This window comes from Tuber melanosporum (genome assembly GCF_000151645.1).
Source record: "Tuber melanosporum whole genome shotgun sequence assembly, scaffold_18, strain Mel28".
Taxonomy (NCBI): Eukaryota; Fungi; Ascomycota; class Pezizomycetes; order Pezizales; family Tuberaceae; genus Tuber; species Tuber melanosporum.
The window spans coordinates 540,275-565,196 of record NW_003298841.1 but is presented as its reverse complement, the minus strand read 5'-3'; the positions used below and the strand labels follow the sequence as shown (position 1 = coordinate 565,196).

Sequence of the window (24,922 nt, the reverse complement as noted above, 5' to 3'; positions counted from 1 at the left end):
TCAATTCCAACCATGACGATTTCATTGGACAATTCATTCATCCAATTCACTCATTGCCCAGTACGAGTACAGTACTCCTACGTGCTTGTTGAGTATAGTACAGTTTAGAAATGTTCCTGCTCTGCCGCTTCCGTGCACCCGCCGCGTAAGCGTTTTGAAGTAATCGTTGCTTGTTAACTAGCGCACGTTGCGTTTCCCTTTCCCTTTCCCTTCTTTCTTCTACTCGTATTTTCAACTTCTCATGTTTTTCCTGTCTTTCTTAACCCTTTCTGGAACGGCTGGGGCTCAGCCTCGCTGGTAAGCGGATTCACGGACTGTTCCGACGTCACAATCACGGCTCGCTAGCCATCTTTCCTTTTTCCAACTTCGCCCTCCAGTTTTCAGGTCTTCGGGTTCTGGACTCTCGAGTGACCCCCGAGGTCCTTTCCCCCTTGTTTCTTGGCTTATATTGATTGATTGATTCCCCTTCTCCTCTCCCCATTCCCCTCGAGCATACCACGGAACGTTGCTATTCTATTGCTTTGCCGTCGTTATTGCTTTTACCATTTTTACCCCACCAAGCACCTCTGTGGGGCCCTTCTCTTGCATTCCACTATCCTGTTCTTCACATCCAATTCACAGCAGGTGGGGTAACTAAGTTGGCGCATGAAATGAAGTTTACGGGGTTGCTCTGTTCTTCTGCCTTAGCATTTTGGGAGAATACCTTGGCTCTACACCTGCATCCGCCATCCGAGAACGCAGGGAAAACCCTTTCGTTTGGATTCCAGAAAGTAAAGAGGAATGTCGATAATATTCCCCGGTTACGGAAGAGGGACTCTCCAAACACCGTCGGCCAACGTTTGGACAATCTGGTATGTTGCCCGTTGTTTCAAATGACACAATACGAGTGCTACCAGTGCTAACAAGGTTGCCATCTACAAGGATTACCTTTACTATGCTAACATCAGTGTTGGAACGCCGCCGCAAAAATTACGGTTACAGTAAGCTCGAGCGGTGCATGCTTCCAGATCTGGAATCGCCAACTGACTCGATCTAGTCTCGACACGGGGTCCTCGGATGTATGGGTTGAAACGATGAACTCCTATATTTGCCAGCGACCTCAGAGGCCATGCCGGCGCACTGGGACGTTCAATCCGGATGGCTCGTCTACCTACGAGAAGGTTAGCGACGATTTCGACATTTCTTATGTTGACGGAGAATATGCACGGGGTGAATATGGAAAGGATGTGTTCACCCTCTCGGGTGGCGTGAAGGTGGCTGGTTTGCAATTCGGCGTAGGCCTCGAGTCAACATCGACGGATGGGATTATGGGGATCGGTTTCAGCCTGAATGAGGTGCAGGTTCAGAGATTGGGGAAGGATCCATATAGAAATTTGGTGGATCTTATGGTTGATCAGAAGCTCATCAGGTCTCGGGCTTATAGTATGTGGTTGAATGACCTCGGTGGGTTTATCCTCGAATTCCACCCTTATAAATATTTGCTAATGAATTTGGAGACGCTACCACTGGTGAAGTATTATTTGGGGGAGTGGACACAGCCAAGTTCACAGGCTCTCTTACCACGCTGCCCATGGACAAACGTGTGGGAGAGGCTAAGGCCCGTGAATTTGCTATTACCCTGACTTCCGTCTCAATTGCCAACTCTAGTGGAGGTTCCTTGACTCTGACGGCGAACGGTTACGCCAGCCCGGTAGTTCTGGATTCTGGATCTACTTATACTTACTTAGACCCTAATCTGGCTAAAGAGCTCGGCGATCAGGTTGGCGCTCAGCCATTAGATCAGTATGGTGTAGCTGTTGTCCCTTGCGAGGTCAGAGGTTATAATGGAAGCGTCACCTATGGATTTTCTGGGGCAACTATCACAGTTCCCCTGAGGGAGTTGGTTGTCGATGCTCGGGACAGGTCAGGAAAGCCCGTAAGATTCAGTGACGGGACACCTCTTTGCTATTGGGGTATATTGAGTTCTGGGGATCTGGGAACAAACGTTATGGTGAGACTTGCCTTCCCGGAAGGAGATTGGGAAACCTGAATTAAACTAGCTCAGGGTGACACATTTCTCCGTTCCGCTTATGTCGTTTTTGACCTCGACAACGAGGAAATAAGCCTTGCCAACACCCTCTATAACGTTACGGATAGCAGAATCCGTGAGATTGGCACCGGGAGGTCGGCTGTTCCTGACGCGACTGGGGCTCCCAGTGCAGTCACGGTGCTAGCGAGTGGCACTGGCATTAATCGTGGTAATGCGCGGCCCTATATTTCCGAGACTATGACTAGAAATTCTCCGCCCGACCCGACGGGCACCGCCAACCCTGCACCCTCACTTAATCCATCCTTTGCATCGACACTGTTATTATTCACCACTGTAACTATATCCCTTGTTTTATAGGCTCCGTTGGTACGAACAGAGTCACTTCTAGAATGTAAATGTTTTATGACGGATGGCTACTTTTGGTTATATTGGAGTGAGATGGATTGCTCTGCTCTATCTTGGGTTTATGGTGCTTTTGGCGGTATTGTCTTTCTATTTATTCTCGTGTCCAACGCCTCTGGTGACACGATGATTTCGGTTCGTTAAAAGGTTCCTATACAAGTATCATAGTGGAGTTGGGGGCAAATTGGGATTAATGGAGGTTGTTCTTTTTTTGAGTGCTGGGCGAACTGCCGGTGCGGTATTGCGCAGGGTTTGGTCAATCCCGCCTAAGGGGTTTTGCTGCTGCCGCCAAAGAAAGGTATATGCGAGTGAGAATATATGATGACAGGTTGATTTTGCAACTTCGGGTAACTTTCGACGCAGCGCTATGTGATGTGGTCATTGTGCTACCGGTGCGTTAGAACCTGGTGACCTTCAGCACCAGATGCTGTGCGCTCGGAGTCTCCCTTTCCCCGACGCCGAGAGAGCCGGCTTGACTTGGCCTGTTTCTAGTTGTTGATAACAGTATGCAACCTTTCCATGTAACCCTAAAGTAGGATACTGTAGGTGGCCAGGCGTGTCAACTTGTTGGGGTTTACCGGTATGCAGCTCTTCTCCCCTCCGAAGAAAAGATAAGGTGGGATGTGGTGTGGTGTGGCACAAATTGAGATAGGATGTCATAACCCATGAAGGAGGAGACTTCCTTGACGGTTGATAGCTCGGGGTGTGGTGTACTTTGGGTTTATTGTTAGAGAAACGTGGATAACAGATAGTTGTGTCTCGCCCCCATAATGCTGTTAGTCCGGATATTATTGTACTGTACTCGTACAAGGACCGGCAAGAAGACGATAGATTATCATAGAAAGACCGAAATGATGGGGGTTGGAAAAAAATAAGCTATGGAACAGTTATCGTATCGTACTTGAGGTTCACCGAAGGAATGGATCCCTGTCAGTTCCGGTTAATGGGCCCCTACCCCTTGTACTGTACGGTAAATTTACTTGTATTGATAGCAAAGGTCACAATATCTTGGCGAATTACAACTGGTTTCTTTTCCCAGTAACCTAAGTTATTGTACCGTTGGAAATATGATAACTCTCAACGTTGGCTCAAAAAATAAATGCTCGATTGCAAGGCTCATTAACTGGAACTTACAGGGGTTTATTTTTCCGATTAACCTCAGGTAACTGTCCTATAAATTCATCCCTGACGTTATAACCCTTCTGTAGTCACGGCCATTGGGGGGAGATTCAAAAATGCTTTGATCTGCATGCGAACATGCGGTGATTGAGACTTTCTCCCGCCAATGGTGACCGTAGCTCGCTGGATAACCTCCCCTACCTCGCATCGTTGCGTGCTTGCAGGTGGATTGTATTATGTCAGCCCAGCCCAGACCTCTTCTAACAATCCGTCACGACTTAATTTAGCGGTGCGGCCCTGCCAATGGTCGACAATGATACCCCTCTGAACCGTACCTGTGCAGAACATCTGGCCCACCCTCTCTTCTCCTCACGACACCGCTCCCCGACGCCGCTCCCTCCCCTCCACCCCCACATCACCTCCTCGCCCTGTGCTGATAGGCACTTTTCGCCCCGCGTCCCATATGCCTTTGTCTGGACACAATCAGTCCTTTCAACAACGACTTGTCTAGTTTCCTCAGCCTTCACCCTGCAATTCTGAGCTTTTCCAGAACCTGCGAGTCCATTGCCGTGATATAAACGACCCATCGCCTGTTTGGCTACAAGATGTCTTCCTACCATTACCCCGAGCGTTCCTCGCTCATACGATACGTCATGAGCCATCTGATTGTCCGTCAGCTGCAATCCGTCTTGAAATCAGAAGGCCTCCCGACTAGTGGACTAAAGGCCCCGCTGCAGAAACGCCTTACAACTCGTATGGAGCTCCCAAGTGCTACTGCCTAACTGTCCCGCCTACTGACTGTACTATATAGACATCGAGGACTTGATCAGCAAGGGCGATACATCGGGCCTTGAGCGGGTTAAGAACCTCATCTATCGTCCCGAGTCTCCCGCGCCCTCCCGGAATTCGACCGTGAACTATAACCAAACCAGCGGCTATGCATCGCCAGCTCCTCCTATGGCCCAGACGCCGCCATACTCTGCTCCGGGCTATGGATCTCCAAGTGCGGGTTGCGCCCCCTATCCTGAATTGTTGACTGGCGATCCCCGCTGACCTTATTATCTGTAGCCTTGAGTCGAATTCACTTTAAGGAAAGTCCATTCTACTCGGTGCTTGTGGGGTTAACTCCTCTGGAGACATGCCCTAGTATGAACCCCCCAATTTCTCTTTGTGGTCTATCGTTATTCCTAACTCTGGCTAAACAGTCATGACCGCGAACCGCCACTCAGTTCATGTCTCTGTGGTACTATCAGCACCACAACTCCAGCAAATAAGTACGGATAAATCTTATCGCTGCATGGTCTACTGCGCTGCAGTCGATGGGATCACTGCCTATACCAAGGATACGGATATTGCGTTTCCTCATCAGGTCGAGCTTCGTGTCAATGATGTTCAGATATCTGGGTTGAACCTTCGTGGTCTGAAGAACAGACCTGGGTCAACAAGACCGGCGGACATTACAGATTACCTCAACAGGAAGCCAGGACATAGAAACCAGGTTACACTCACATATGCTCTTACCCAAAAGGTCAGCCTTCCCTTCCACCGATATAAATCCCAGGCCAGGTCTAATGCATCTCTAGAAGTTTGCGTTTGTGGTCAATTACGTGAAGACAGATTCTGTCGAGGAGCTTGTTGAGCGCCTGAGAGCTGGCGCTTCAATCACTAAAGAAACTGTTATTGCTGATAGTATGTTTCATTTACCTTGATGTTTAGATGATGTATATACCATTACTAATATCGTTCAGTGGTCAGGAAGAACGAAGATTCGGATCTAGTCGCTACCTCCAGTATCATGTCCCTCAAGTGTCCCCTATCCACCCTCCGTATCGACCTGCCCATTAGATCTACCTTTTGCAACCATATGCAATGCTTTGACGCAACCTCTTTCCTTCAGCTGCAACAACAGGCTCCGGTGTGTGTTTATACAGTTCCCTTAGGTTGCTCTTACTAATTTGAGCAGACTTGGTCTTGTCCAACTTGTAATAAGAGTATTAGCTGGAAAGCGCTTGTCGTCGACCAGTACGCAAAGCCTTTTCCTCTTCCTTCCTTGCCTACTTACACCCTGTTGCTGACTGTTCAGGTATTTCCGTGATATTTTGAACAATACGCCCAAAACAGTAGACTCTGTAACTATCGATGTTGATGGGGCTTGGTCCGTGGCTGCGGAATCATCCGGAACCCCCATGCCAGATACTGATAGCGAGGACGGGAATGGGGGACGAGATGATATCATCGAAGTCTCTGGGAGCCGATTATCAAAGTTGAGGGTTGAGGCCACACCGATTGCACCCTCTCCCGTCGCTACAACCTCTCGCGAGGGATCTGCTTCGGTCCCCAGAAGCTCCATCAGCGCAAAACGCCCGGCCTCACAGGTCATTGACCTCACCCTAAGTGATGACGAAGATGTTGTGCGTCCAGCCAAACGCATCAATTCGTTTCTCACTCCCACTAGCATGAGTTCCGATGGCCGCGGCGGCGGCAGTGGTAGTAGCTCAAGTAATGGGAATGGGAGCGTGTTTCCGCCTTTCGATCCGGTCGTATATAACGGGAACAGCCACTCGCCGGTAGGGACTCCCGGCCCATTTCTGGCGGGCGGGTATGGCAGATGATGGTGACGTGATGATGTTTTCTCCTATCTGGAAAAGGGGAAGATGAAAGAGGGCCCACTTGATGTTTCTACGCTACCCCTTGCGATACCAACCATAATTGAAGTCTGCAATCACGAATTGAAATAGGGAGAAAGAGGAGGTGGGGGAAGAGCGACCACTATGGGATAGGCGTTCACCAAAATACTCACGCTTCTCTTTGTCTGATGGGAGACATTCGTTACAGAAAATCGTTTGTTTTTCCTCTCCTCTCCTCTCCTCTTCTTTTACCAAGGAAGCTGGCGACTTGTCTTGCTTAGCTAGTTAGCACATCTTTGCTCACCCCCCCTTTCATATTCTTCTTATCAAAGCTTCCATTGCCCACACTATTCCCTTTGGTATCATTTTTCGCCCTTTTTGTCGTTTCATTTCGTCTTCATATTAAGTATCATTACACAGTAGCTCTCTCCTTTCCTTTCCTTATTATCAGCTGGGACAGGGGGTGTTTTTCCGGGACATTCAAAGATTTTCCTCTTTTCTGTCGATTTTTTCCCTTTTCCCTTTTCCCTCTCGTTTGTTCAACTTTGTGTTTATTTTTATTTTTTTAAATCTTCTCTTTTTATTTGAAAACTCATTTTTTAACCGGAGTAATGGGCTTTTTTGTGCTTTCCTTTAATGGACAACCTTTTTCTCTTTTTTTTCTTCTCTTACACTTGTCCTTGGATGGTTGGGTTGGCGAGAATTTGGGATCCAGATGTACGTAAGACGGTGCGATTGTTTTTTTCCCCAGAGCTACTTTATTCCAGGGATTCTTTTTCTGCTCTCTTTCCTCCGATTGCTTTATAGGATGGGTGGGATAGAGGATGGGTATCATATATGAAGGTAGTTCGGTAGGAAGGAAAGGTGGTAGTTGGTAGGCTAGTAGCAGTTATGATAGCTAGGGAGATAGAGGGGGAGGGGTCCTAGGAGGGAGAATGATGGCTTTATATCCGATACTCTTGACGGGCGATCCATTCTGCGAGTAAAAATGTAGTCTTGGAGTGCTCAGAAATGTTTATATCACGTGGTTCGTCTTTCACAGAGTGATTAGCCCAGTTGGTTGGTCAATGGGGAGTAACCCGGCCTTGGAGTTTTAGGCCAGATCTACGAGTACTGGTATCCAGCAACAGTTGCCAAAGCTTACTCGAGTAAGTTAGTCCATCCATCCGGGTCTCACCACCGGCACCCGTGGTCCAACCCTATCCCAACCCCACAACTCTCTACCTCTACCTCCCAGCTTACCGCAGAACGAAAAACAACGACAACAACACGAGACAACAACAGCGACAATTTACCGGTATGTCCTTCGAACCCCCACTCCCCCCCTTCAACGCCTCGGATCCGCACGCCACCTTCCTGAGCTCCACATGCCTGGACCTGCTCCTGATCGAGCTAGTCCCGCTCGCGCACCGACTCTCCCAACAGCTGGCGGAGACGCCGCACGACTCGCTGCATGGCGACGACGACGAGGACGAGGTGCGCGAAGCCGTCTTCTACCGCCTGGAGATGCTGGGGTACCGGGTGGGGTACGGGCTCGTGGAGCGCTTCTCGCGCGATAGGCCGCGCATGAACGATACGCTTGACGTCATCAAGTTCGTGTGTAAGGACCTTTGGACCATTGTCTTTAGGAAGCAGATTGATAACCTGAAGACTAATCATCGGGTTCGCCCCCCCAACCTTCTCTCTATTTTTGTTTGCTTTGCTTGCTTGCGTGGTGATGGCGCGGGGGTTTATATATGTTGGTAGGAGATTATTTATTGATTTGTTGATTTATTGGTGGGTGGGTGGTTAGGGGGTTTACGTACTCACGGACAATTCTTTCAAGCCCTTCTCCAGGATGAGTGCGGAGACAGGGGGGAATGCGGTTGCTAGGGCTCAGCCAGTGAGTCGGCTCTTTTTTTTTCTTTCTTTGGTCGGGTTTTAGAATATCCGGGACGGCACTGATTATGAGCTTTAGTTTCTCTGGTTTCCATGTGGGATAGTTAGGGGTGCTTTGGCAAATATGGGGGTTAATGCGAGTGTCCAGGCAGAGACGACGGAGCTGCCAGCTGCTACTTTCAAGATAGAGACTTTGTCGAAGCCTGTGGCGCAGATTTAGGCTCCTTCCTTGCCTTCTATGATATCATTTTCTATTTTTTTGCTCCTTTTTTTTTTTTTTTTTTTTACTTTTATCGTGGCACAATTGTGGCGCTGGCGGGATAGATTTAGATTCGATTGTTTCAATTTTTTGAGCTCCTATTTTGAGGCGAGTGTGGCATTATCTGGACATCGCACTTTATCACCCAGGATACCGGTATCTGGAATTATCTAATGGCTGGATGTAGGATGTTTTTTTTTCTCTTCCCTTTTTTTTGGTCATTTAGGGTCCGGTGCTAATTTAATAGTTCACGATTGTGGTTTCACAAATGCGAATTCGGGCACTTTTTATAATTTATCATCGTGTATAGTTCTCAAAAGCTCATTGGACAAAGGACACAAAATATGCCACCAATGATAGGTGACCATGCCTTCCCTCTCTGTAGAATAAAACCCCCAACCAAACAGGTATCATCCACTTCAGGCCGTGTTCCAAGCGAGATTTTCATCTACATTGCACATTCGAGTAGAGTTAGGTCACATGATGTTAGTTCTTCGCTCTGATGAAAAGTCTGAGAAACGAGTTTACAACTTTGCAGGCTCAGCCGAGGCAAACTCGACACCCTTGTCAATGTTCGTCCTCAATCCCTTGATGGCCACCTCAAGAAGTTTCTTTTCGTCATCGTTGATTGTCTCGAGAGGGTTGGTAGCCCTTGCAACTCCGTTTGGCTATGATATATGTTAGTATATTGCGATTCTCTTTTTTTCTCTTTGGAGGAAAACCGTACCCCAAGCTCGACAGGAACCGCAAAGAAATCTACGCCAACAGCCTTCGCAATCTCATCACCTCCTGGAACGTCAGGGAGGTAAATATAAGAGGGCTCGACGATTCCCTTCTCTCCGCCAACTGCGTTTGTGGTTGTTAGCGCCATCACTTGGTTATGGGTTTGAGGGGGAATATCTTCATAACAGCTTCAGCGAATCTAGAGGGGAAATATTCAGTATTAGAGTTACGTTGCCGGACTGAAGAACCACAAACCTGAATCCGGCAAATGCCATAGACAGAGTGGCCGAGCCAGCACCATCCTTGGCTTTAACAACCTCATCACCACCAAACTGGATACCTACAATTGGCGTTAGTGGGGTCTTCAGGCTAGAAGCAGTATGTAAAGCAAGCACATACGATTTACCAATCCGGCAAGTCTATCTTCGGGGATAGAAACTGGAGGCTTGGCCAAGCTCAACAATGGAACAATGGTATCACCGCTATGCCCACCGACTACTGGTACGACAATATTACGCGAGTCCTTCTCACCAGTAATCTCGGCGACAAAGGTTGAAGCACGGACGACATCCAATGTGGTAACACCAAAAAGGCGGGAGGGATCGAAGACCTTGTGTGCCTTAAGAATCTCGGCCGCAATTGGAACCGTGGAGTTGACAGGGTTTGAGATAATTAAAATGAATGCCCTTGGGCAGTACTTGGCGACACCAGTGATAAGATCGCGGACAATGCCGGCATTGATTTTGAAAAGATCATCACGGGTCATTCCCGGCTTTCCTGAAAGCCCATTAATAAAGGTCCCAAGAAAGGGATATTTTGATTCTTATAGAGGTAGCCTACTTGGAATCCCTGCAGGGATGACGATGACATCAGCACCTTCAAGAGTATTTCTGAGACCATGGTCCTTGGGAAGATAGCCAGTAACTTTCTGCAAACTAGGTCAATCTATGGATAAAATTAGAATGACTGTTAGGAAACCTACGGCCGGTGAGGAGATATGTGAGAGGTCTGCAGCAACGCCAGGGGAATTGACAACATCATAGAGGGCCAGCTCATCGACCAATGGACTCGCCTTCAGGAGAAGTGAGAGAGGCTATTAACAAACTCTTGTCAGTTTTCACGCTTTCACGTTCCAATGAGATATGGGAAATAAGGCAATTCACCTGACCAATTCCACCAGCAGCACCGAGAACGGCTGTTTGTAGTTAGAACCAAAACAAGAGAGGTGCAGACAAAGGGTGAAAACCCACCAGCCTTAACCATTTTTTCTTTTCTAGATTGAGATTTAAGGTAAGTGGAGGATTGTGAGGAGATGTTGTAAGGTCGAAGGGGTGAGTATGATACTAAGGGGTGAGGAGTCGAAGATTAGGATTTGAGTCGAGAGATGAGGGAAGAACGAAGGGATAGCTTGTGGTAGGGCAAGGGTTTTTCCTCTTGGAATTGCGCGATGAGGGGCTGCGGGGTCGAACATTTCTGATTCCGCTAGGCCTGGCTAAGTTACGATGCCGGATTTCCCCTAGAGACAAACATCCGGAGAAACAAACAATTCGTGTGGGGTGAGTAGTCTACTGTACTTAATCCCAATCATATGCAACGACAACACTTTCCCGGCTATTCAACGCACGTATATGTAACACAATGTACCGGCATTACTCAAGTTATTCGCTCTAAGTAGAGAAAGTGGATCTTCTATCTATCACTTTGTTCCGTCAAAATTCCCGTGTGAAAACCCGCAAAAACTGCTCATCATAAGTCACTATCTACTACAAACAACCGGAGTGCCGGTATTATGAGGCAGGGAAACCTTGGGCTCAGTTACGCGGCTATCAGGTCAGAGGGAATAACCAATGATCTGGTCATCCACCCCTTTTTTATCCGAAAAAATCGTAAGTTGACTACCGGTAGGCAGTTGATAGAACTCTCACCTCAACCCCACCACGGATCTCAAGATCACGTATTCGAGCACGAGATCTAACCGGCTCGAATGGTGGACGGAAAATTTTTTATTTTTGAAATATTCCGGTTTATTTACGGGTCCATTAGTTCGTAAAATCCCACCTTCGACTCTCTCCTCCGAACCGTAGCTCAAAGCCTAAGCTTACGAAGCCCTCTCCTCCGCTGCCTTCTTGGCCTTAACGCCCCTGGGCTTAGATTCCGGAGCAGCCTTAACGGGTCTCTGCGATCTCTTGATGGCGCTAGCACGGGCAACAGCGGCCTATAAATCGATTAGCACGGTAAACACTGTCGGGGAGCTGCGGGGGGGTTGCCTGGCGAAGGTCAGATCTATAGTAAGAAGAATATAGGTTAGCAAATGCCCCAAGCGATTGGTAACAACTTCATATCTCAGTGAACCTACCGGTAAGACTTCTTGGCAACGGCATTGGCAATAGCAGAGTAGATCCTTTGTCGTAGCCATTTGTCAGCGTCCAATACCATATGCCGCTAAAAGCTTTATCCACCGCATCTAAGACTTACTTGCGGTTGCTCTTGTACTTGCGGAAGGTAGTCTTGTTGTATAGGGAGGCGGGCTTGTCTCCATGCTTCTCAGCATTCTTCTTCGTAATTACTATGATACCCCACATCAGCAAATCCCCCCAACACTGGCGTTCCTTTAGCCCAACGTACAAACAACATTTCCATTCTCTCCAGCTTGAACACCAACGGCCTGTAAGAATCGTCAAGTCAATTCGTGAATTTGAGAAACGGGTTATAGCAGTCGGGTTGGACCTTCTCGTTCACAAGTCCAGAGTGCTGTTGTATAACTCAGTCAACAAAAGGTTTCTGCAAAATCTCCAAATCCCCTCCGCATCAGAGGATTCAATATACCTTGCGTGTGTGCTGGTTAGTGAGACTCAGAGGCTCCCTGGTGAAGATTATCTGGTCTTTGACAGGTCCACGCTTGACAATATAAGACGAATTATTCCTGGTGATGGCCCAGATGAGATCGGAGCTGACATTTGAGGACATAATTGAGGATGAGGTTGCGAGTGCTATAAAACCAAAAGTTAGCCTTCCACCCAAGTTTGCAAATATCAATGATTTCTCACGGAAAATTGTCGGAACCAAAAATTACAGCACAAAGATGCGAAGCTATTGGGGGAAAAAGAAAAAAGGGTGTCAAGAGCCTACCCGGGGGTTCTAGATATTCGTCGGTTAGGCGTTCATGCGGCCGAAGCAGGCTCTGTTGTCTGGCGGGCAGGCTTTGGTTGTGGGTGAAATGTGACGGGCAGTATGGGCTTTAGATGGGTTAGCCCTAAGCCCTATACCCTGGCTTAGTAACAGCTTCTAGAAAATGGAACGAATCAATGTCCAAGCGCAATCTAAACCCTCGCCCCCGCATGCACAAACACGGCACCTTGCGGAGCCGCAAATTGTTGGAGCGACCATACCGGTACTGCACTGCCACAGTAGCCACACCCTCTGAAGGGGGAAAATGGAACAAAGGAAGCACCAAACAAACACATTGGCCTTCCTTCCTGTTCGGGCTCATTGTCCAGCTCGATCCTACCGCATCTGTTGAATCGCTTAACCGCAGTATTCGAGTACCGTTACGATTTACCATCTTACAAAACCACTCGAGTGTGCAACAACCGCCAGGCATGTACCGGTACAGTGTACCTAATATACTTGCGGCTTGGATCACCGGCAGAGCTTTGTTTCTCCGCCAGTACTATGCCTGAGAACTCCTCTGTTTCGGTAGGTGATGGGAAGAGTATGACAATGGGAGTCTGAAGAAATTCATTTGATGGACGCCGAATAGATATAGAATTTAGCCGCTGCCTTCAAGGCTTTTTTAACACTGCGATCTCGACCTACGGTACCCGAGTACTTGTTACTGCTACAGTATCGGCTATTTTGTATGTGTGTAAATTCTGAAGCAGGGTTGTTCCTATGTTTATCCCAGCCTCCACCAACGGAAGTGGTGTTTCTCTTGTGGTACCGGGGGGCGCTATCAGCTCGTGTAGTCTTCCATACAATTGCTCACTCGCCCCCCCCCCGCTACCGGTATCCCACTCTCTCCGCCCACTTCCCCAGTCAATTAGTCTAACTAGTAACCCGGCTTGACTGGTTTCGACCTGTGTTGAGTTGTCATACAAATCGTAGGAAGACAAATCCACGCTTAAGCGAAATTTGAGAGTATGAGGACAGCAGTACGAGCAAGCCCGCCACAGGACCGGATCACGCCAGATGGAGTTGTTTATACTCCCCCCTAATTGCTAAGAACCCAGGGAATCGTACCTCTCGTTATTCCTGCTTTCCCCTCTCTTTCTCCTTCCTCTCCTCTCTTTCGGTGATCTATCGCTAGATAATATTACAGCCCGCTGTGCCGGAACTCCCGCTACCCCATCACAAGCCATAGCTCGCCTCCTGTCTCGCCTCCCCTGATCAGCGTTTCATCTCTCCTCTCTTTCTATACTTAGTCGAATCTGCTTGCTCCTTTCTCTTTTCCATCAGCTGCATTTGCTGTCAACAGAACCACAGCTCCTTACTGGCACATTTGCACATTCTCTCCTATTCTGTTCCCTGTTTTCTTTTCTTTTCTTTTTTTTATCCCCCGCGCTGTCTTCCTCCTGCCGCTCACCTGTCTGCTCATCATGGCCCTTACCGACAACTACATGCTGTGGACTTGGGCCCTATTCTTGATGCTCATCGCGACAGGTAAATACTCCTCCATTTCCCCCTTCCTGACCCTTTCCCCACCATCCACCGACAATATTTCGAGACAACAAACACTTCACACTTCATCTTATCTGACTGTCACCACTGCCATCGAACTAGGACTTTACTTCTATCGCTCTCGCTGGTTACCTCTTATATCCAACATGATCCCCGAACACACCTACCGCAGATTGAACCCTTCTTTTGAATCCGATATAGAAGCTGGATTAAGGTACGCTTGGTCACGCGCCCTCTTCTCCATAGCGCCCACCCAATCCATACCGGTGTCAAGCCGGTTGGCCTCTCGTTCGGCCGGGCTAATATGTTCTAGTTCCGATGACTTCAACCTTTCCGGAAACCTTGCCGCCGGAGATTCACGAGGCGGCCTAGACCTTGCATCGAAGAAGGAAGTCTTGAGAATAATGAAGGGCCAAAGGGTGAACTTCGACGAGGCCCGACGGATATTCATGGAGCAGAAGCTGTTGAAGAATGGCATAGCTGCGGATGGGAGACCAATGGGTTTGTTGCCTTCAACGCCCCCTTTTCCGCACTGTGATTCACTAACGTTTCACAATTATAGATCCCAGAGCTGTCTTCTTCTCATGAGCTATCACTTTTCTCTCCATCTCCTTTGTTTTGGGGTTCATATGGTCGTGGAATGGAGTTTTTTCGGTTAGGGGAATTATTCGTTACGCATTTCATTATCCGCAATGTTGTCACAATTACTGTGTCGGTTTCTCGGAGAGTAAGGACCCTTGAGATTTGGCAAAAGTTCTTTCGTAGCTGCGCGATATTGTATGATGGTGCGTTGTTCTGGCACGGGAAGAAGGGTTGGATTGTACACCGTTTGTATTCCATGATGAGCATTCCGATAGCACCGGTTGTTCTCATGGAAGGGCGTGGTGGGACTGCATGCTTTTTTTTTTCTTTCCCTTTCTGCTATACCGGGCGTTGTTTTTGATTTATCTGTTTTCTCACCGAATCCAGGTTTGTCTATCTATCTCCCTGGGGATCTTTCTCCTTTTCCTGTCGATCAACCGAAGTATCGTTATCATCTCCCTTGTGGAATTATTTCCGTCATGGCATTTCTTTGCTTGTCATTTTGTTTAACTGTGGTTGTACTGTCCGTACGAGTGCTTGTCCCGTCAAGTTATGTGCTCGTACAGACCGGAGCTTCTCTAGCTTCGCCATCTCACAATATTACCGGTGTGATATTATACCATAATTATGTCATAGCCCAATATTATGAAGGTGCCGTAACCTAAAGAGAGAAAAAAGCCCTTGAAATCCACAATCTCCTCCAGAAAAGAAAGGCCTCCAAGAATGACCACGAGATGTTTTGGATCTCATTAACCCGTGCCCGCGGTTCTCCTAGCCTGCCAAACTCTTGTGAACCCACCGTATGGTGAGCTGAAAGGCTGATCTCGGCTGACAATCCGATAGTTGATTGGAAGAGTTTTTCCCCGGCGGTTAACAGTAGACTACTGGTATTCGAGTGCTTATACAGGATTGTACTCGTACTGTACAAGCCCTACTAGAGATTCAACTTTGAAAAAAAGATACCCATTGTCAAGAGAGATAGGTGTCGGCATGCATTCCTTACCAATACTGTGCCGGTACTACCGCACTAGCACTCGGGCGTTGTCCATAAAAAATAATAAAAAATAAAAAAAACAGAAAGACAGATAAATACTCTACCCCTGTCACGCAAGCTCAGTTGGTTAGTGAACAGAAGAATACATACAAAATATGGAAACACCCCCAGTCATAGTCGAGGGAGGTAGAATCCAGTGAAATCAATGACGAGAGTAGCGATTTCTCTCCCACTTACTCGAGTACTCGTACTCGAGTGCCTATCACACAGCAAGCGCAGATCAAAGCACTCGTACGAGTACAGTACAGTAAGATTTCCTCCTCCTCCTCCTCCTCCTCATCCTGGCAGTAACTCGTAAGAATACCTATCATATACCGGTATCCGGCAAGTAAACGTGCCGGTACAAGTACGAGTACTCGAGCACAGTTACATACGGGTATTACCGTGACCAGTACGGTACTGTACATACCTGTGCGGTAAGTCTAACATTCTGGACCAATCCGAACTACGGTACCGTAACCCGTTTACCCCTCCCTGTTCGATATGATACCTCATGATAACCGGTCATGGCATGGTAGGCCTGAACCCCCTCATCCCAGGTTGAACTCGGTACCTCCCGTAGACTTGTATGGACCATCGTACCCCACCTTCCCTCAACTGGGCGGCGTACCGATTACCGGTTATGTAGCGGCGCCTACCGTGATAACTCCTACTTGTATCATAGACTAAGCCAAGCGAAAAAGTAACAGGTAATGATACTAACTATCATAGCACGGTACGGTTTATCATTTGGCAACCGGAGTTTCCCGTAATGACGTATGTACCGTACTTGTACTCGTACCGGTACGAGTACACACACACACCACTTTAAGCTTTTGCTTGATACTTCGCCGATTATATAAGTTACTTACGGTGTAGGTGGCGAGGGAACAGAACGAGAAATCACATATTCTCACTCGATATTCCGGCTGGTTTGTTGGTTTCGTCCGGGTATTCGCTTCCGGTCTGAGCATTAACTTGCTGGTATGATAATATGATACCTCGCGTATGGGGGGGTTCATATAGGGCGAAGAAGAAAAAAAGATCAGCAAGATCCTGTGGGCTAGATTAGTGAGAAGACAGCTTTGTCAGTGGGGAGAAATGGTTTGTTCTATCGTTACAGTTTGTCGAGGTGAGAATGGTGAAATTGGGCCAGACCAATACCGTAGAGGGGGGGATTGGATATTGTGGATAGCCCCCCCACAATTCTTATCTCTGGAGGAAAAGTTATCATGAGCGGCAGTGCAGACTGGTCTGGGTCTCCGACATCTCGTACAATTCTACAAAATGTTTCTCTCCACAAGTTTTCCGCGAGCAACTCGAATACCGTACTTAGAGTACCGGTACCGGTACTGGCAGGGTACAGTACTTGCAGGTCCTGTTTGGAATTGTGGGGGCCACCTTTTTTGGGTCCGGGGTCGGCCGGATCGCAAAGTCCCTGTGGAACTTGCTTGGCGGAATCAGAAGTACTGTACGGTACAGTACAGTACGGGTATTCGGAAATGATCGGTTGTGTTTGGCGCTAAGGATCGCAAGGGCAGGTAAGCTTTCTGTGGTACGGTACAAGTATCATAGTCATCCTGTCATTCCCATTTTCTCAAGCTTGGCATGCTAAAAATATAGAGATGAGCAACGATCCAACAATATGGCATGTGCTGGTACTACTCGAGTACCCGATGTCAAGGAAAACAAAGGATAAAAGTGATGTCAATTTTCCAACTTGCATCTATTGCAAGGAAAACAGATATCACGATGCCGTCGAGCTGTTATTATTACACCTGTGCACAAGGTTTCGGCGCTTGGCGCTAAGCACACTGACCATTTCCAAATACCGTACCATACTTTTGAATCTGTCAACTCTAACCTGTCAATTTGAATCTGTCAAGCATTGATTGGTACTGTGCCCACCCCGGGGGCTTCAAGGGCTCGGGAATGGGCTTGCACGTGAAAATTTCTCATCCTTGCTGTTTGCAAAAATACGGAACTCGAGTAGAAGGAGACAATGCAACGAGTACATTTTTTGTACATCTTTTGGATACTGCGTGCGCCGTGGTATATACAAACTGTAGGGTAGGGTGGCTGGGACCACCAGTATGGAAACGCCAGGCCTGATAAAAGAGTAATGTTTTTTTTTTTTTGGTGCTCTCTTTCCACTCGCTGCAAGTACTGTAGGCATACGTGCCGGTGTGTGGAAAGATGGGCGAATGGGTGCGAGGGAAGGGAGGTGAAAAGAAAAGGAAGAAGAAAGAGACCGAAAGCAATGAACGAGAACTCCATCACCTATGCATCCGACCCAGGAAAGGAAAAGAAATACAGCATATGAGAAGAAAATACCGAACCCGATGAAATGCAAACTATGGAAACAATAAAAATGCCGATGAAATATATAAAACAGGGAAGAGAAAGGTGGAAAGGGACTTTTTAGTAGCAAGGTGTTTTTGTTTGCTCACTGGTCAAGCAGAACTGAGGGGTAGCAGGGAAAGAGGATAAAGGGGGCCAATGATGGGGAAATAAAGAATGTGAAAAGAATCAAAACAAAGGCAAATCGCTCATCGAACTCTCCATGCGCCCGTCGTTGCATTTTTCGTGATGCAACTGCGCATTCCTGGCCAGAAACTTGACAAGTTTCTGCGCCTCGCTCTCCCACTTCTCTTCAAGGAGCATTAGGCTTTGCTCCGCCCCGGTGGCCCCCAATACATCATCCGCAAAGGCAACCTTCTTCTTCTCACATTTGCTCAACCTTCTCAACTTCTTGTGGCGATGTTCCTTCTTCCCATCCCCCCCTTTATGGTCCCTGGGTGCCGATTTAACTGCAGATTTAGTGGGCTGAAACAACTTGTCCTTGAGGAATTTGACGTGCTCAGCTCTGTCGCGGTCCATGCGGGGGAGATATAGTAATGTTTTATTCTGTTCCATAGCGTTAACCATGGCGGAGAAGCCTTGAAGATGAATCTCATTCATCTCGCAGTGAATTTCCTTGATTGCGGTGTTCTTTGTCAACATTGATGCCAACTCCATCGCTCCGGGAGTGCCGAGTGATTGTACTATGGACTAGATATTAGCAACCATTGGGGCTATTGATGGGGGGGGGGGAGCTTACGTTCAATCCTTAGAATTTCTAGGGTCTTGCTCTCGGATAGCCGGCTCAGGGCATTGATAAGTCCAGCTCCCAAACTATGCATCCTGTTAGCGAAGCCATTGCAATGTACTAATAGTCATCAAAGGATCAAACCTAGCGCTCTCCAGAACAGCTTGCTCCCCAGATATATCTAGTTCTCTCAGGGTGGAATTATTCGCGAATAGGGCGCCCAGAGCGGCGCACGTCTCTTGGCCGGCCTCATATGGCAAAGAGACCTTGGATATATCGAGAAAAGTGATGGTCTTGTTAGCGGTCATTGCCGCTACAAACTCTCGAAACATTTCTTCCTTAGGGTAGTCTACCATTCGCATTGTTAAATGGGTTGGAGTAGTCCCTGAAAGAATGCATCCAAGCAATTCATCGTGGTACCCCGAAAGCGGGTTCTGCCCGACGTAAAGGTGCATATTTCTTGGTTTCCCTGGGGCTCGTGACATTGAACGCATGAACACAGCAACATCCCTTGACGTCAAGCCGCACTGAGTAAGAGTCAGGTGGCGAAGTGAATCGGATTGCGGGCTAGCGAGATACGCAGCCACAGCGTCAATACTCTCCTTGTTAAGCTTTGTTTCGCTATTTCTAGTTAGCAAATAAACTACCTGGAAATTAAACCGTGGATCGTACCTTAGGTCCAAGTCTTCCAATCTCCATCTTAGTAGCGTCTCTGCCGTGAGCAGTGGGTCCTCACCAGAGGTCCGCAGAAGGCGTGAAAGGTTCAACTTCCTGAGAAATGGGAAATAGGACATCGAATTATTGAGACTAGGCGCGTGTATCCGGCCGGGGTTCCCGCATAGGTTCAACGACTCCAAGGTGTTCTCGTGAGTAGCTAGCGCATTGAGGAACAGGGTCATCATCCTCTCCGTCAAGCCACAGCGCTCAAGCTCGAAACCACGGAAGTGGGCAAGCCTAGAGGCGGCGGCGTCAACGAGCCAATCAAGATCCGATTCGACCAACTCGATTCCCGTCAGATCAAACCAGTCACAGTTCGTTAAACCTCTCCGACACAACGGCATTACAGCTTCCACAATACCGCATCCGCCCTCGGGGGAAGGAGTCCCGGTAATATCTTCCCTACGCTCTTTCCGTTTTATACACTCATAGACATCCAACTTTCGTAACTTGCTACTATATAGGGCCAGTGCCCGAATTTCGTGTATCAGAAGCGAAGACCTCTTGCTGCCAGTTGACTTGATGCCGATTGGCCGTCCTGATCGAGTACAATTAGGTTCGTTCTCTGTGCCATGCATATCGACTACGCCGTGCAACGGCTCTAGGCTAATCCCGTGAAATGACAAGGAGGCAAACGCCTCGTTCCATCTCAGTGACCTCATGACCGCAAGCAACTCCAAATCCGTGTATTGGCGCCGTCTGGAGTATGCCGGTGGGTAGAGTACGAATTGAGGAGAATCCTCTACCTCGGTATGGATTCCATAGACAATGTTTGAAGCATCCAAATCATAAGCCGTACCTGAAACAAAGATTAGCAAACACCGGCTAAAGGTGGGAAAATTGCGGTCCTTACAGTAAGCAGATAGGGTACGGTCAAAGCCGTTATAGTCATCATCCAGGGTCGGAGGGATCTCCGGAATTGATTCGTCCTTCATATTCTCCGGTATATCAACGGAAAATGGAGGGATGAGCCAGTTAGGACGTAGGAACTCTGCGGCTTGGCGGATTGACTGAATAATTTCAGGAGCCTCAGTAGAAGCCAGGTGAACCCTCTGCGGCGATCTGTAGGGGAACCTTTTTTTTATCTATATGTCAGCACTAGGCTCCATTCAAGCATTAACAGGGAATATACCTGAAGGTTAGGGTGAAGGAATCGTCCACATCCGAAATTGCGATCCCAACAAGATTTAGAATTCCGTGAGAGCTTGGCGTCGCGGTAGAAACGAGCGAAGTTGTACTCCTACTGTTGTTGGAAGGGCACTTGGGCACGGGAATAAAGTGAACCTTGTGGATTCCGATGACGAGGTAGCAAGTGGTCGAGTACATCTTGTGCAGATCATCACTTGATCCAGTTCTCCCCTGGGCCTTTCCACACCTTTGAACGGTTCTAAAAATTTGGAAGTGCGCTGGCGAATAGTCCTTCTCCGCTTCAAGTCGGCGTGCGATATGCTTAACGGTAGAGTCTGAAAATGCTAATGGTGGCCTGACGGACCTGCAAGTCTGCGATACCTGGCGTAATATATCCAACCACTCCTGAGCTTCCCTAGATGACCCAACTTGTAGAATTGTCGAGGAAGGCGTTCCATTGGCGTCGTCGAGGTGATCAACTTGGACGGAGCAAGCGAGCTCCCCTTCGCAGCCGGACCGATAGACGGCAACCACCTGATTCATCATGGTGATCAAAGCATGTTCACTGACCAAGTCCCCGGCTGAACCAATCGAAGACGTCCTCCCAGTCGTTGGTGATCGTGCACTCAATCCAAAAGCCTCGCTAGCTTTGGATTCCGACTTGTATCTTAACAATTCATCTGTAGTCAAAACCATAAATTCCTTTTTCCTTCGCAAAAGACCACCGCCTGAAACCACCTCCCCCGAGTGGACGATAACCCTGCTGCTCGGACGCAAGGGGTGCATGGTGTCCGAGTGTGAGGAATCGATTGAAGAGCTTGCAGACGATTCCGCTCGGGGACTGTCAGGGTCCCTACTCCTCAAGGGTGCAAACATTGATTTGGGACGCTGACCAGGGGTTTTCGTGAGAACTCTGGGGCGGGAACCTATGTTTGTCCAAACCACAGTAGCAACCTCTTCATATCCAGTGCCACCGGTTGTGAAGAATGCAGACTTCGGCCTCTGTTTCGTGATCAACTCCCTGACGGGCCAGGTGCCGATGTCGGTTTCCGGGGAGTTGTTTGGTCGGGAAAAGAAAGCGAAGCTCTTTCGGCGAGCGGAGTTTCCATCGCGAGGAACAGACATGATTTATTAGGGCCCGAGCTGACAAAGTGCCAGGTGACGACGACGACGACGACGGCGGCGGCGGATGCGGCGGGTTGTTTAGTGAACCGAGACCTGACGGGATAAAAATAACAATCCTGAAGGAAGGAAGGAAGGCCAGCCGGACAAGAAGGGTCAGAAAAGTATCACTCTCGGGGCCTCTTCTGCCGTAAATGAGGCTTAGGGTAGGTGAATATCCCCAATTGCCCGAGACAAAGGAAGCCACAAAAGTAGAATTGTATTCTGAGGAAGAATAATAACAACAAGAAGCGGCAATAAATGACGTCTATTTTCAATGGATTGGGTTGGCACGGAGATCTAGACCGGTGCAAAAAATTGTATACAGAGGCAACAATTCTATGCTAGATGGCATCCACGACGAGGTGAACGGTGAGGGCTGCAGCGATAGACCCCATAGAATTCAAAGGATTTTTGGGAGACAGCCGGACGAAGGGTAGTTAGTCGTGGGTTTTAGGATCCCAGATTCAATCGCTCTCGGGAAGGGCTGAGAGGGGGACTAAGGAGAGGTAAGGGAAGGGGGTTGGAGAGAAGGGGAATTAGGGTACAAGTGGGGGGAATTGGGGAGAAGGAACGAGGAGGAGGAGGGGGAGGAGGAAGAGAGGAGGAAGGGTAGTGAACCGTGGATGGTCAAAGGAAAGAAGGAAGGAGAGAGGGTGGAGAAGGGGTTACAGCTACTAAGAGGAGGAAGGGGCAAGGGCAGAGGTGGACAGGGTGTGGCAAGTGGTACTTGTAGAGTGGGAAGTTGTGGCAAGCACGCAGGTAAGCAAGCAAGTAAGTAAGCAGGCGAGACAAATACAATTGGCAGGATGGGATGGACAGCTCTAGAGACAAGAATTGCGTGGAGGTACAAGGTGGGATGGGGTACTTGAATATACGGGTGAAGTGGAGTAGACAAGAGAGACATACGAGGTGAAAGGGTGGGGAGTGCAGGGGGTGGAAGGAGAACCGAGAGGAACTACTGGTACAGGTATGATACTTGTTGTACTTTTGGTGCCAGTGATCCACGGTACTCGTACAGTTAGCAGCAGTACTCGCACAGTAGGAAAAGAGAGGGGAGAAGAAGAGATGGAAGAGACGGACAGGACAGGCAGCTATTCAATGCGATGGGCAGACAGGCAGATGGGTGAAAATGTAAACACGAGGATGATTATGGCCTTAGCTAGAGGCCCAGAGCAAGAGTGATCGAGAAGAGAGCTCACCAAAAAAAGAAAGGAAAAAAAAAAAAAAAGAAAGTCGTGTGTGATCCAGTGAGCACGGTCCTGGAGGGATTGTTACCGAGAGACACATGCTTGCGTCAGTGGTGGTAGTCTCTCTAGTAAAGTTGTGCTCGGCCTATGGAAATACCCCGCCGCTTTCATCGACCCTTGTAAATATACCTGCAGCCACCGACAGTCTGCGAGCTGCACAACTACCACAAAAGAAAAGGGAAGGAGAGGAAAGTAAATAACAAAGCAAAAGGATCGACACTCCAAAAAAAAAAAAAAAAAAAGAAAGGAAAAAAGTCAATCGACTACGAGTAGATTGTTTCTCGAGCACTTGTGCTTGAAGTAGCGGTATGATACAAGAAACGGACAGCAATGATTATTCGCTGAATATGATAACTCGAAATCGGTTATCGAGTGGGCCAAAAGAGAAAAAGAAAAAGAGAGTAGCGAGCGGGGGAAATCGCCCACGATCTCCAAAACTTTATGCAATAGTGCGCTATCTCACTCTTATCTACTCTACTCGAGTATCGTACACAGTCCAAGTTAAACTTGATAGTAAAAAGGAAAAATCGCATCCCTTCCCCGCTGCTTCCGCATATTTTATTTACCTCTCGCTGAGCTTCCCTTATGCCACCTCCCCACCCCCTCACAAAGAAAGGGCATTTCCGTAGTGAGGGTACCACTCACAGAGCTCAGCTAACTTATGTATCATACTCGAGCAAGGTCAAGTACTTGTTCCCTGTTCTCTCGATCCCAGTACGGTAGCATTTTCCCCCCTTCCAATTTGCTATCCATCTTACCCTTCCCTTCCCTTCAGCCTTCCCCTTCCTTTCCTGCTTACTATGAGATGGTTGCTTGGTACTTCCTCTCCTTCCCTTTACCCCCACATCCCCGCGTAAAAATAAATAAATATCGAACACACAGAATATATGTGATGAGCAAGTATCGTATCATACAGTAAACAAAAACCCACAACCACCCCCCCCCCCATTATTTCGCTCCTGCCTTCGGAATGCCACCCGCAATGAGATGGTCCTCTCCCCCGACCTGTTCCGTCGCCGGTATCATATCGCGATGTGGTTGCTATGACGTACCATAACGAGTAGCATAACATACCGGTATTCCATGGCCATAACAGGCAAACTTTTTTATACGGGTGCTCGAGCAGCTGAATCTGCATGTAATAGGCAAAAATAAAGTTGACTTGGCTGAGGTACTTACCCTGCCCTATTGAATCGCGGATAGGTAGCCTACAGATTTGTGGTTCCCCACCACCCCATTCACTCGCCTGCGGATCGGTACCTTACTCGAGTAGGTACTCGAGTACACTTGCTCGTTGGGTGCTGGAGGGTCCGCAGCTGGAGGCAAGAAAAGAAAAGAAGAGCAAGGGGAAGGGGAAGGGAGGGAGAGGGAGCCAATGATGGTGATGACATGCGGATGAAATTGGAAATGGGGAAGGAGGGGAGGAGGGTACTGTATACTCGAGTACTGCAGTACGGTACTATCTGAAATTGAAATGACTTTAAGATGGAACAGTGACTCAATCCCATGAGCAGCACTCGTACTGGTACTAGAACACTCGAGCATTGGTGACAGCGCATTCCCGGCGAGAAGGTGATATTATCATCGACCAATCGTTTAACAGGGGCCATTTGATTCCTGGCATTGTAAATGCGGATCCGCTTAATTTACTTTTTAAATTTTTAATATTTTTTTTTACCTTTCACTTTCAAACTGGCTCTCCACGGACCACACGCTGATTTGCGGCGCTGCTGCGCACACCGGAACTGAGCCTTACTTCTTGGGGGTAGACTAAGGTACTCACTTGTTGTCTCACGGTACTCGAGTACAGTACTTGTATGATACAATACTCGTACTGGTTACTCGTCCTGGTATTCAAAGTTCAAAGGGTGGCGAGTGAAACGCGGGAACTTGCATTAGGTCACTTTGCCTTGTTGGCCAATAGCATCCACATGTTTTTGGGATAGCATGTTTGAGTGCGCCAAGGTGACTGAAGGTATGAATGATAAAGTGCAGAGGTTGAGACAGATCTTACATATGATACCTATCCTCGAGTATTGTACAGTACTTGTATCATAGAAACTCTGTGTTTGTTTGTTAAGAAAGAGCTGGTGGAGTAAGAGATTATTATTGCTCAGAGAAAATGTATAATTGTCTTTGAAATGTGCAATGATAATATTATTATTATTATTCTAGTATTTTGTTTTTTCGGTTTTTCCCCAAAACTTCTTGCCGATTACTGTCAACTTGTCGTGCGTACCCTACGTGTG

The 24,922-nt window shown here is 48.0% G+C and overlaps 8 protein-coding genes; 5 read left to right on the top strand and 3 right to left on the bottom strand.

The window, feature by feature from the left end:
• Positions 1-286: 286 nt before the first annotated feature.
• Positions 287-2,622, top strand: GSTUM_00005184001 (uncharacterized protein). XM_002837206.2 has 5 exons: positions 287-851; positions 922-980; positions 1,037-1,443; positions 1,497-1,990; positions 2,045-2,622. The coding sequence occupies exons 1-5, from the start codon at positions 651-653 to the stop codon at positions 2,384-2,386; spliced, it is 1,503 nt and encodes a 500-aa protein (XP_002837252.1). The 5' UTR covers positions 287-650; the 3' UTR covers positions 2,387-2,622.
• Positions 2,623-2,624: 2 nt separating this feature from the next.
• GSTUM_00005183001 (uncharacterized protein) lies at positions 2,625-2,772 on the top strand (the record flags this gene model as incomplete). XM_002837205.2 has 1 exon in its annotated part: positions 2,625-2,772. The coding sequence occupies one exon, from the start codon at positions 2,625-2,627 to the stop codon at positions 2,751-2,753; it is 129 nt and encodes a 42-aa protein (XP_002837251.1). The 3' UTR covers positions 2,754-2,772.
• Positions 2,773-3,898: 1,126 nt separating this feature from the next.
• On the top strand, positions 3,899-6,674 carry GSTUM_00005182001 (uncharacterized protein). XM_002837204.2 has 8 exons: positions 3,899-4,303; positions 4,362-4,559; positions 4,619-4,696; positions 4,756-5,078; positions 5,134-5,239; positions 5,299-5,465; positions 5,514-5,572; positions 5,634-6,674. Exons 1-8 carry the CDS (start codon positions 4,156-4,158, stop codon positions 6,160-6,162), a joined length of 1,608 nt encoding a protein of 535 aa, XP_002837250.1. The 5' UTR covers positions 3,899-4,155; the 3' UTR covers positions 6,163-6,674.
• A 733-nt stretch (positions 6,675-7,407) lies between these two features.
• On the top strand, positions 7,408-8,513 carry GSTUM_00005181001 (uncharacterized protein). XM_002837203.2 has 3 exons: positions 7,408-7,839; positions 7,970-8,059; positions 8,135-8,513. The coding sequence occupies exons 1-3, from the start codon at positions 7,477-7,479 to the stop codon at positions 8,273-8,275; spliced, it is 594 nt and encodes a 197-aa protein (XP_002837249.1). The 5' UTR covers positions 7,408-7,476; the 3' UTR covers positions 8,276-8,513.
• Positions 8,514-8,598: 85 nt separating this feature from the next.
• GSTUM_00005180001 (uncharacterized protein) lies at positions 8,599-10,794 on the bottom strand. XM_002837202.2 has 11 exons: positions 10,288-10,794; positions 10,201-10,232; positions 10,020-10,130; positions 9,878-9,965; positions 9,437-9,814; positions 9,293-9,377; positions 9,224-9,236; positions 9,042-9,149; positions 8,877-8,982; positions 8,846-8,853; positions 8,599-8,762 (listed from the first exon to the last, which is right to left on the bottom strand). The coding sequence occupies exons 1-11, from the start codon at positions 10,298-10,300 to the stop codon at positions 8,628-8,630; spliced, it is 1,077 nt and encodes a 358-aa protein (XP_002837248.1). The 5' UTR covers positions 10,301-10,794; the 3' UTR covers positions 8,599-8,627.
• A 231-nt stretch (positions 10,795-11,025) lies between these two features.
• GSTUM_00005179001 (uncharacterized protein) lies at positions 11,026-12,222 on the bottom strand. XM_002837201.2 has 7 exons: positions 12,085-12,222; positions 11,864-12,027; positions 11,765-11,788; positions 11,663-11,702; positions 11,513-11,603; positions 11,403-11,438; positions 11,026-11,278 (listed from the first exon to the last, which is right to left on the bottom strand). The coding sequence occupies exons 2-7, from the start codon at positions 12,002-12,004 to the stop codon at positions 11,233-11,235; spliced, it is 378 nt and encodes a 125-aa protein (XP_002837247.1). The 5' UTR covers positions 12,005-12,027; positions 12,085-12,222; the 3' UTR covers positions 11,026-11,232.
• A 1,128-nt stretch (positions 12,223-13,350) lies between these two features.
• GSTUM_00005178001 (uncharacterized protein) lies at positions 13,351-14,921 on the top strand. XM_002837200.2 has 4 exons: positions 13,351-13,696; positions 13,817-13,928; positions 14,028-14,215; positions 14,277-14,921. Exons 1-4 carry the CDS (start codon positions 13,633-13,635, stop codon positions 14,300-14,302), a joined length of 390 nt encoding a protein of 129 aa, XP_002837246.1. The 5' UTR covers positions 13,351-13,632; the 3' UTR covers positions 14,303-14,921.
• A 2,398-nt stretch (positions 14,922-17,319) lies between these two features.
• GSTUM_00005177001 (uncharacterized protein) lies at positions 17,320-21,387 on the bottom strand (the record flags this gene model as incomplete). XM_002837199.2 has 6 exons in its annotated part: positions 17,320-18,373; positions 18,430-18,503; positions 18,562-19,038; positions 19,090-19,933; positions 19,988-20,208; positions 20,267-21,387. The coding sequence occupies 6 exons, from the start codon at positions 21,385-21,387 to the stop codon at positions 17,859-17,861; spliced, it is 3,252 nt and encodes a 1,083-aa protein (XP_002837245.1). The 3' UTR covers positions 17,320-17,858.
• Between the last annotated feature and the right edge of the window lie 3,535 nt (positions 21,388-24,922).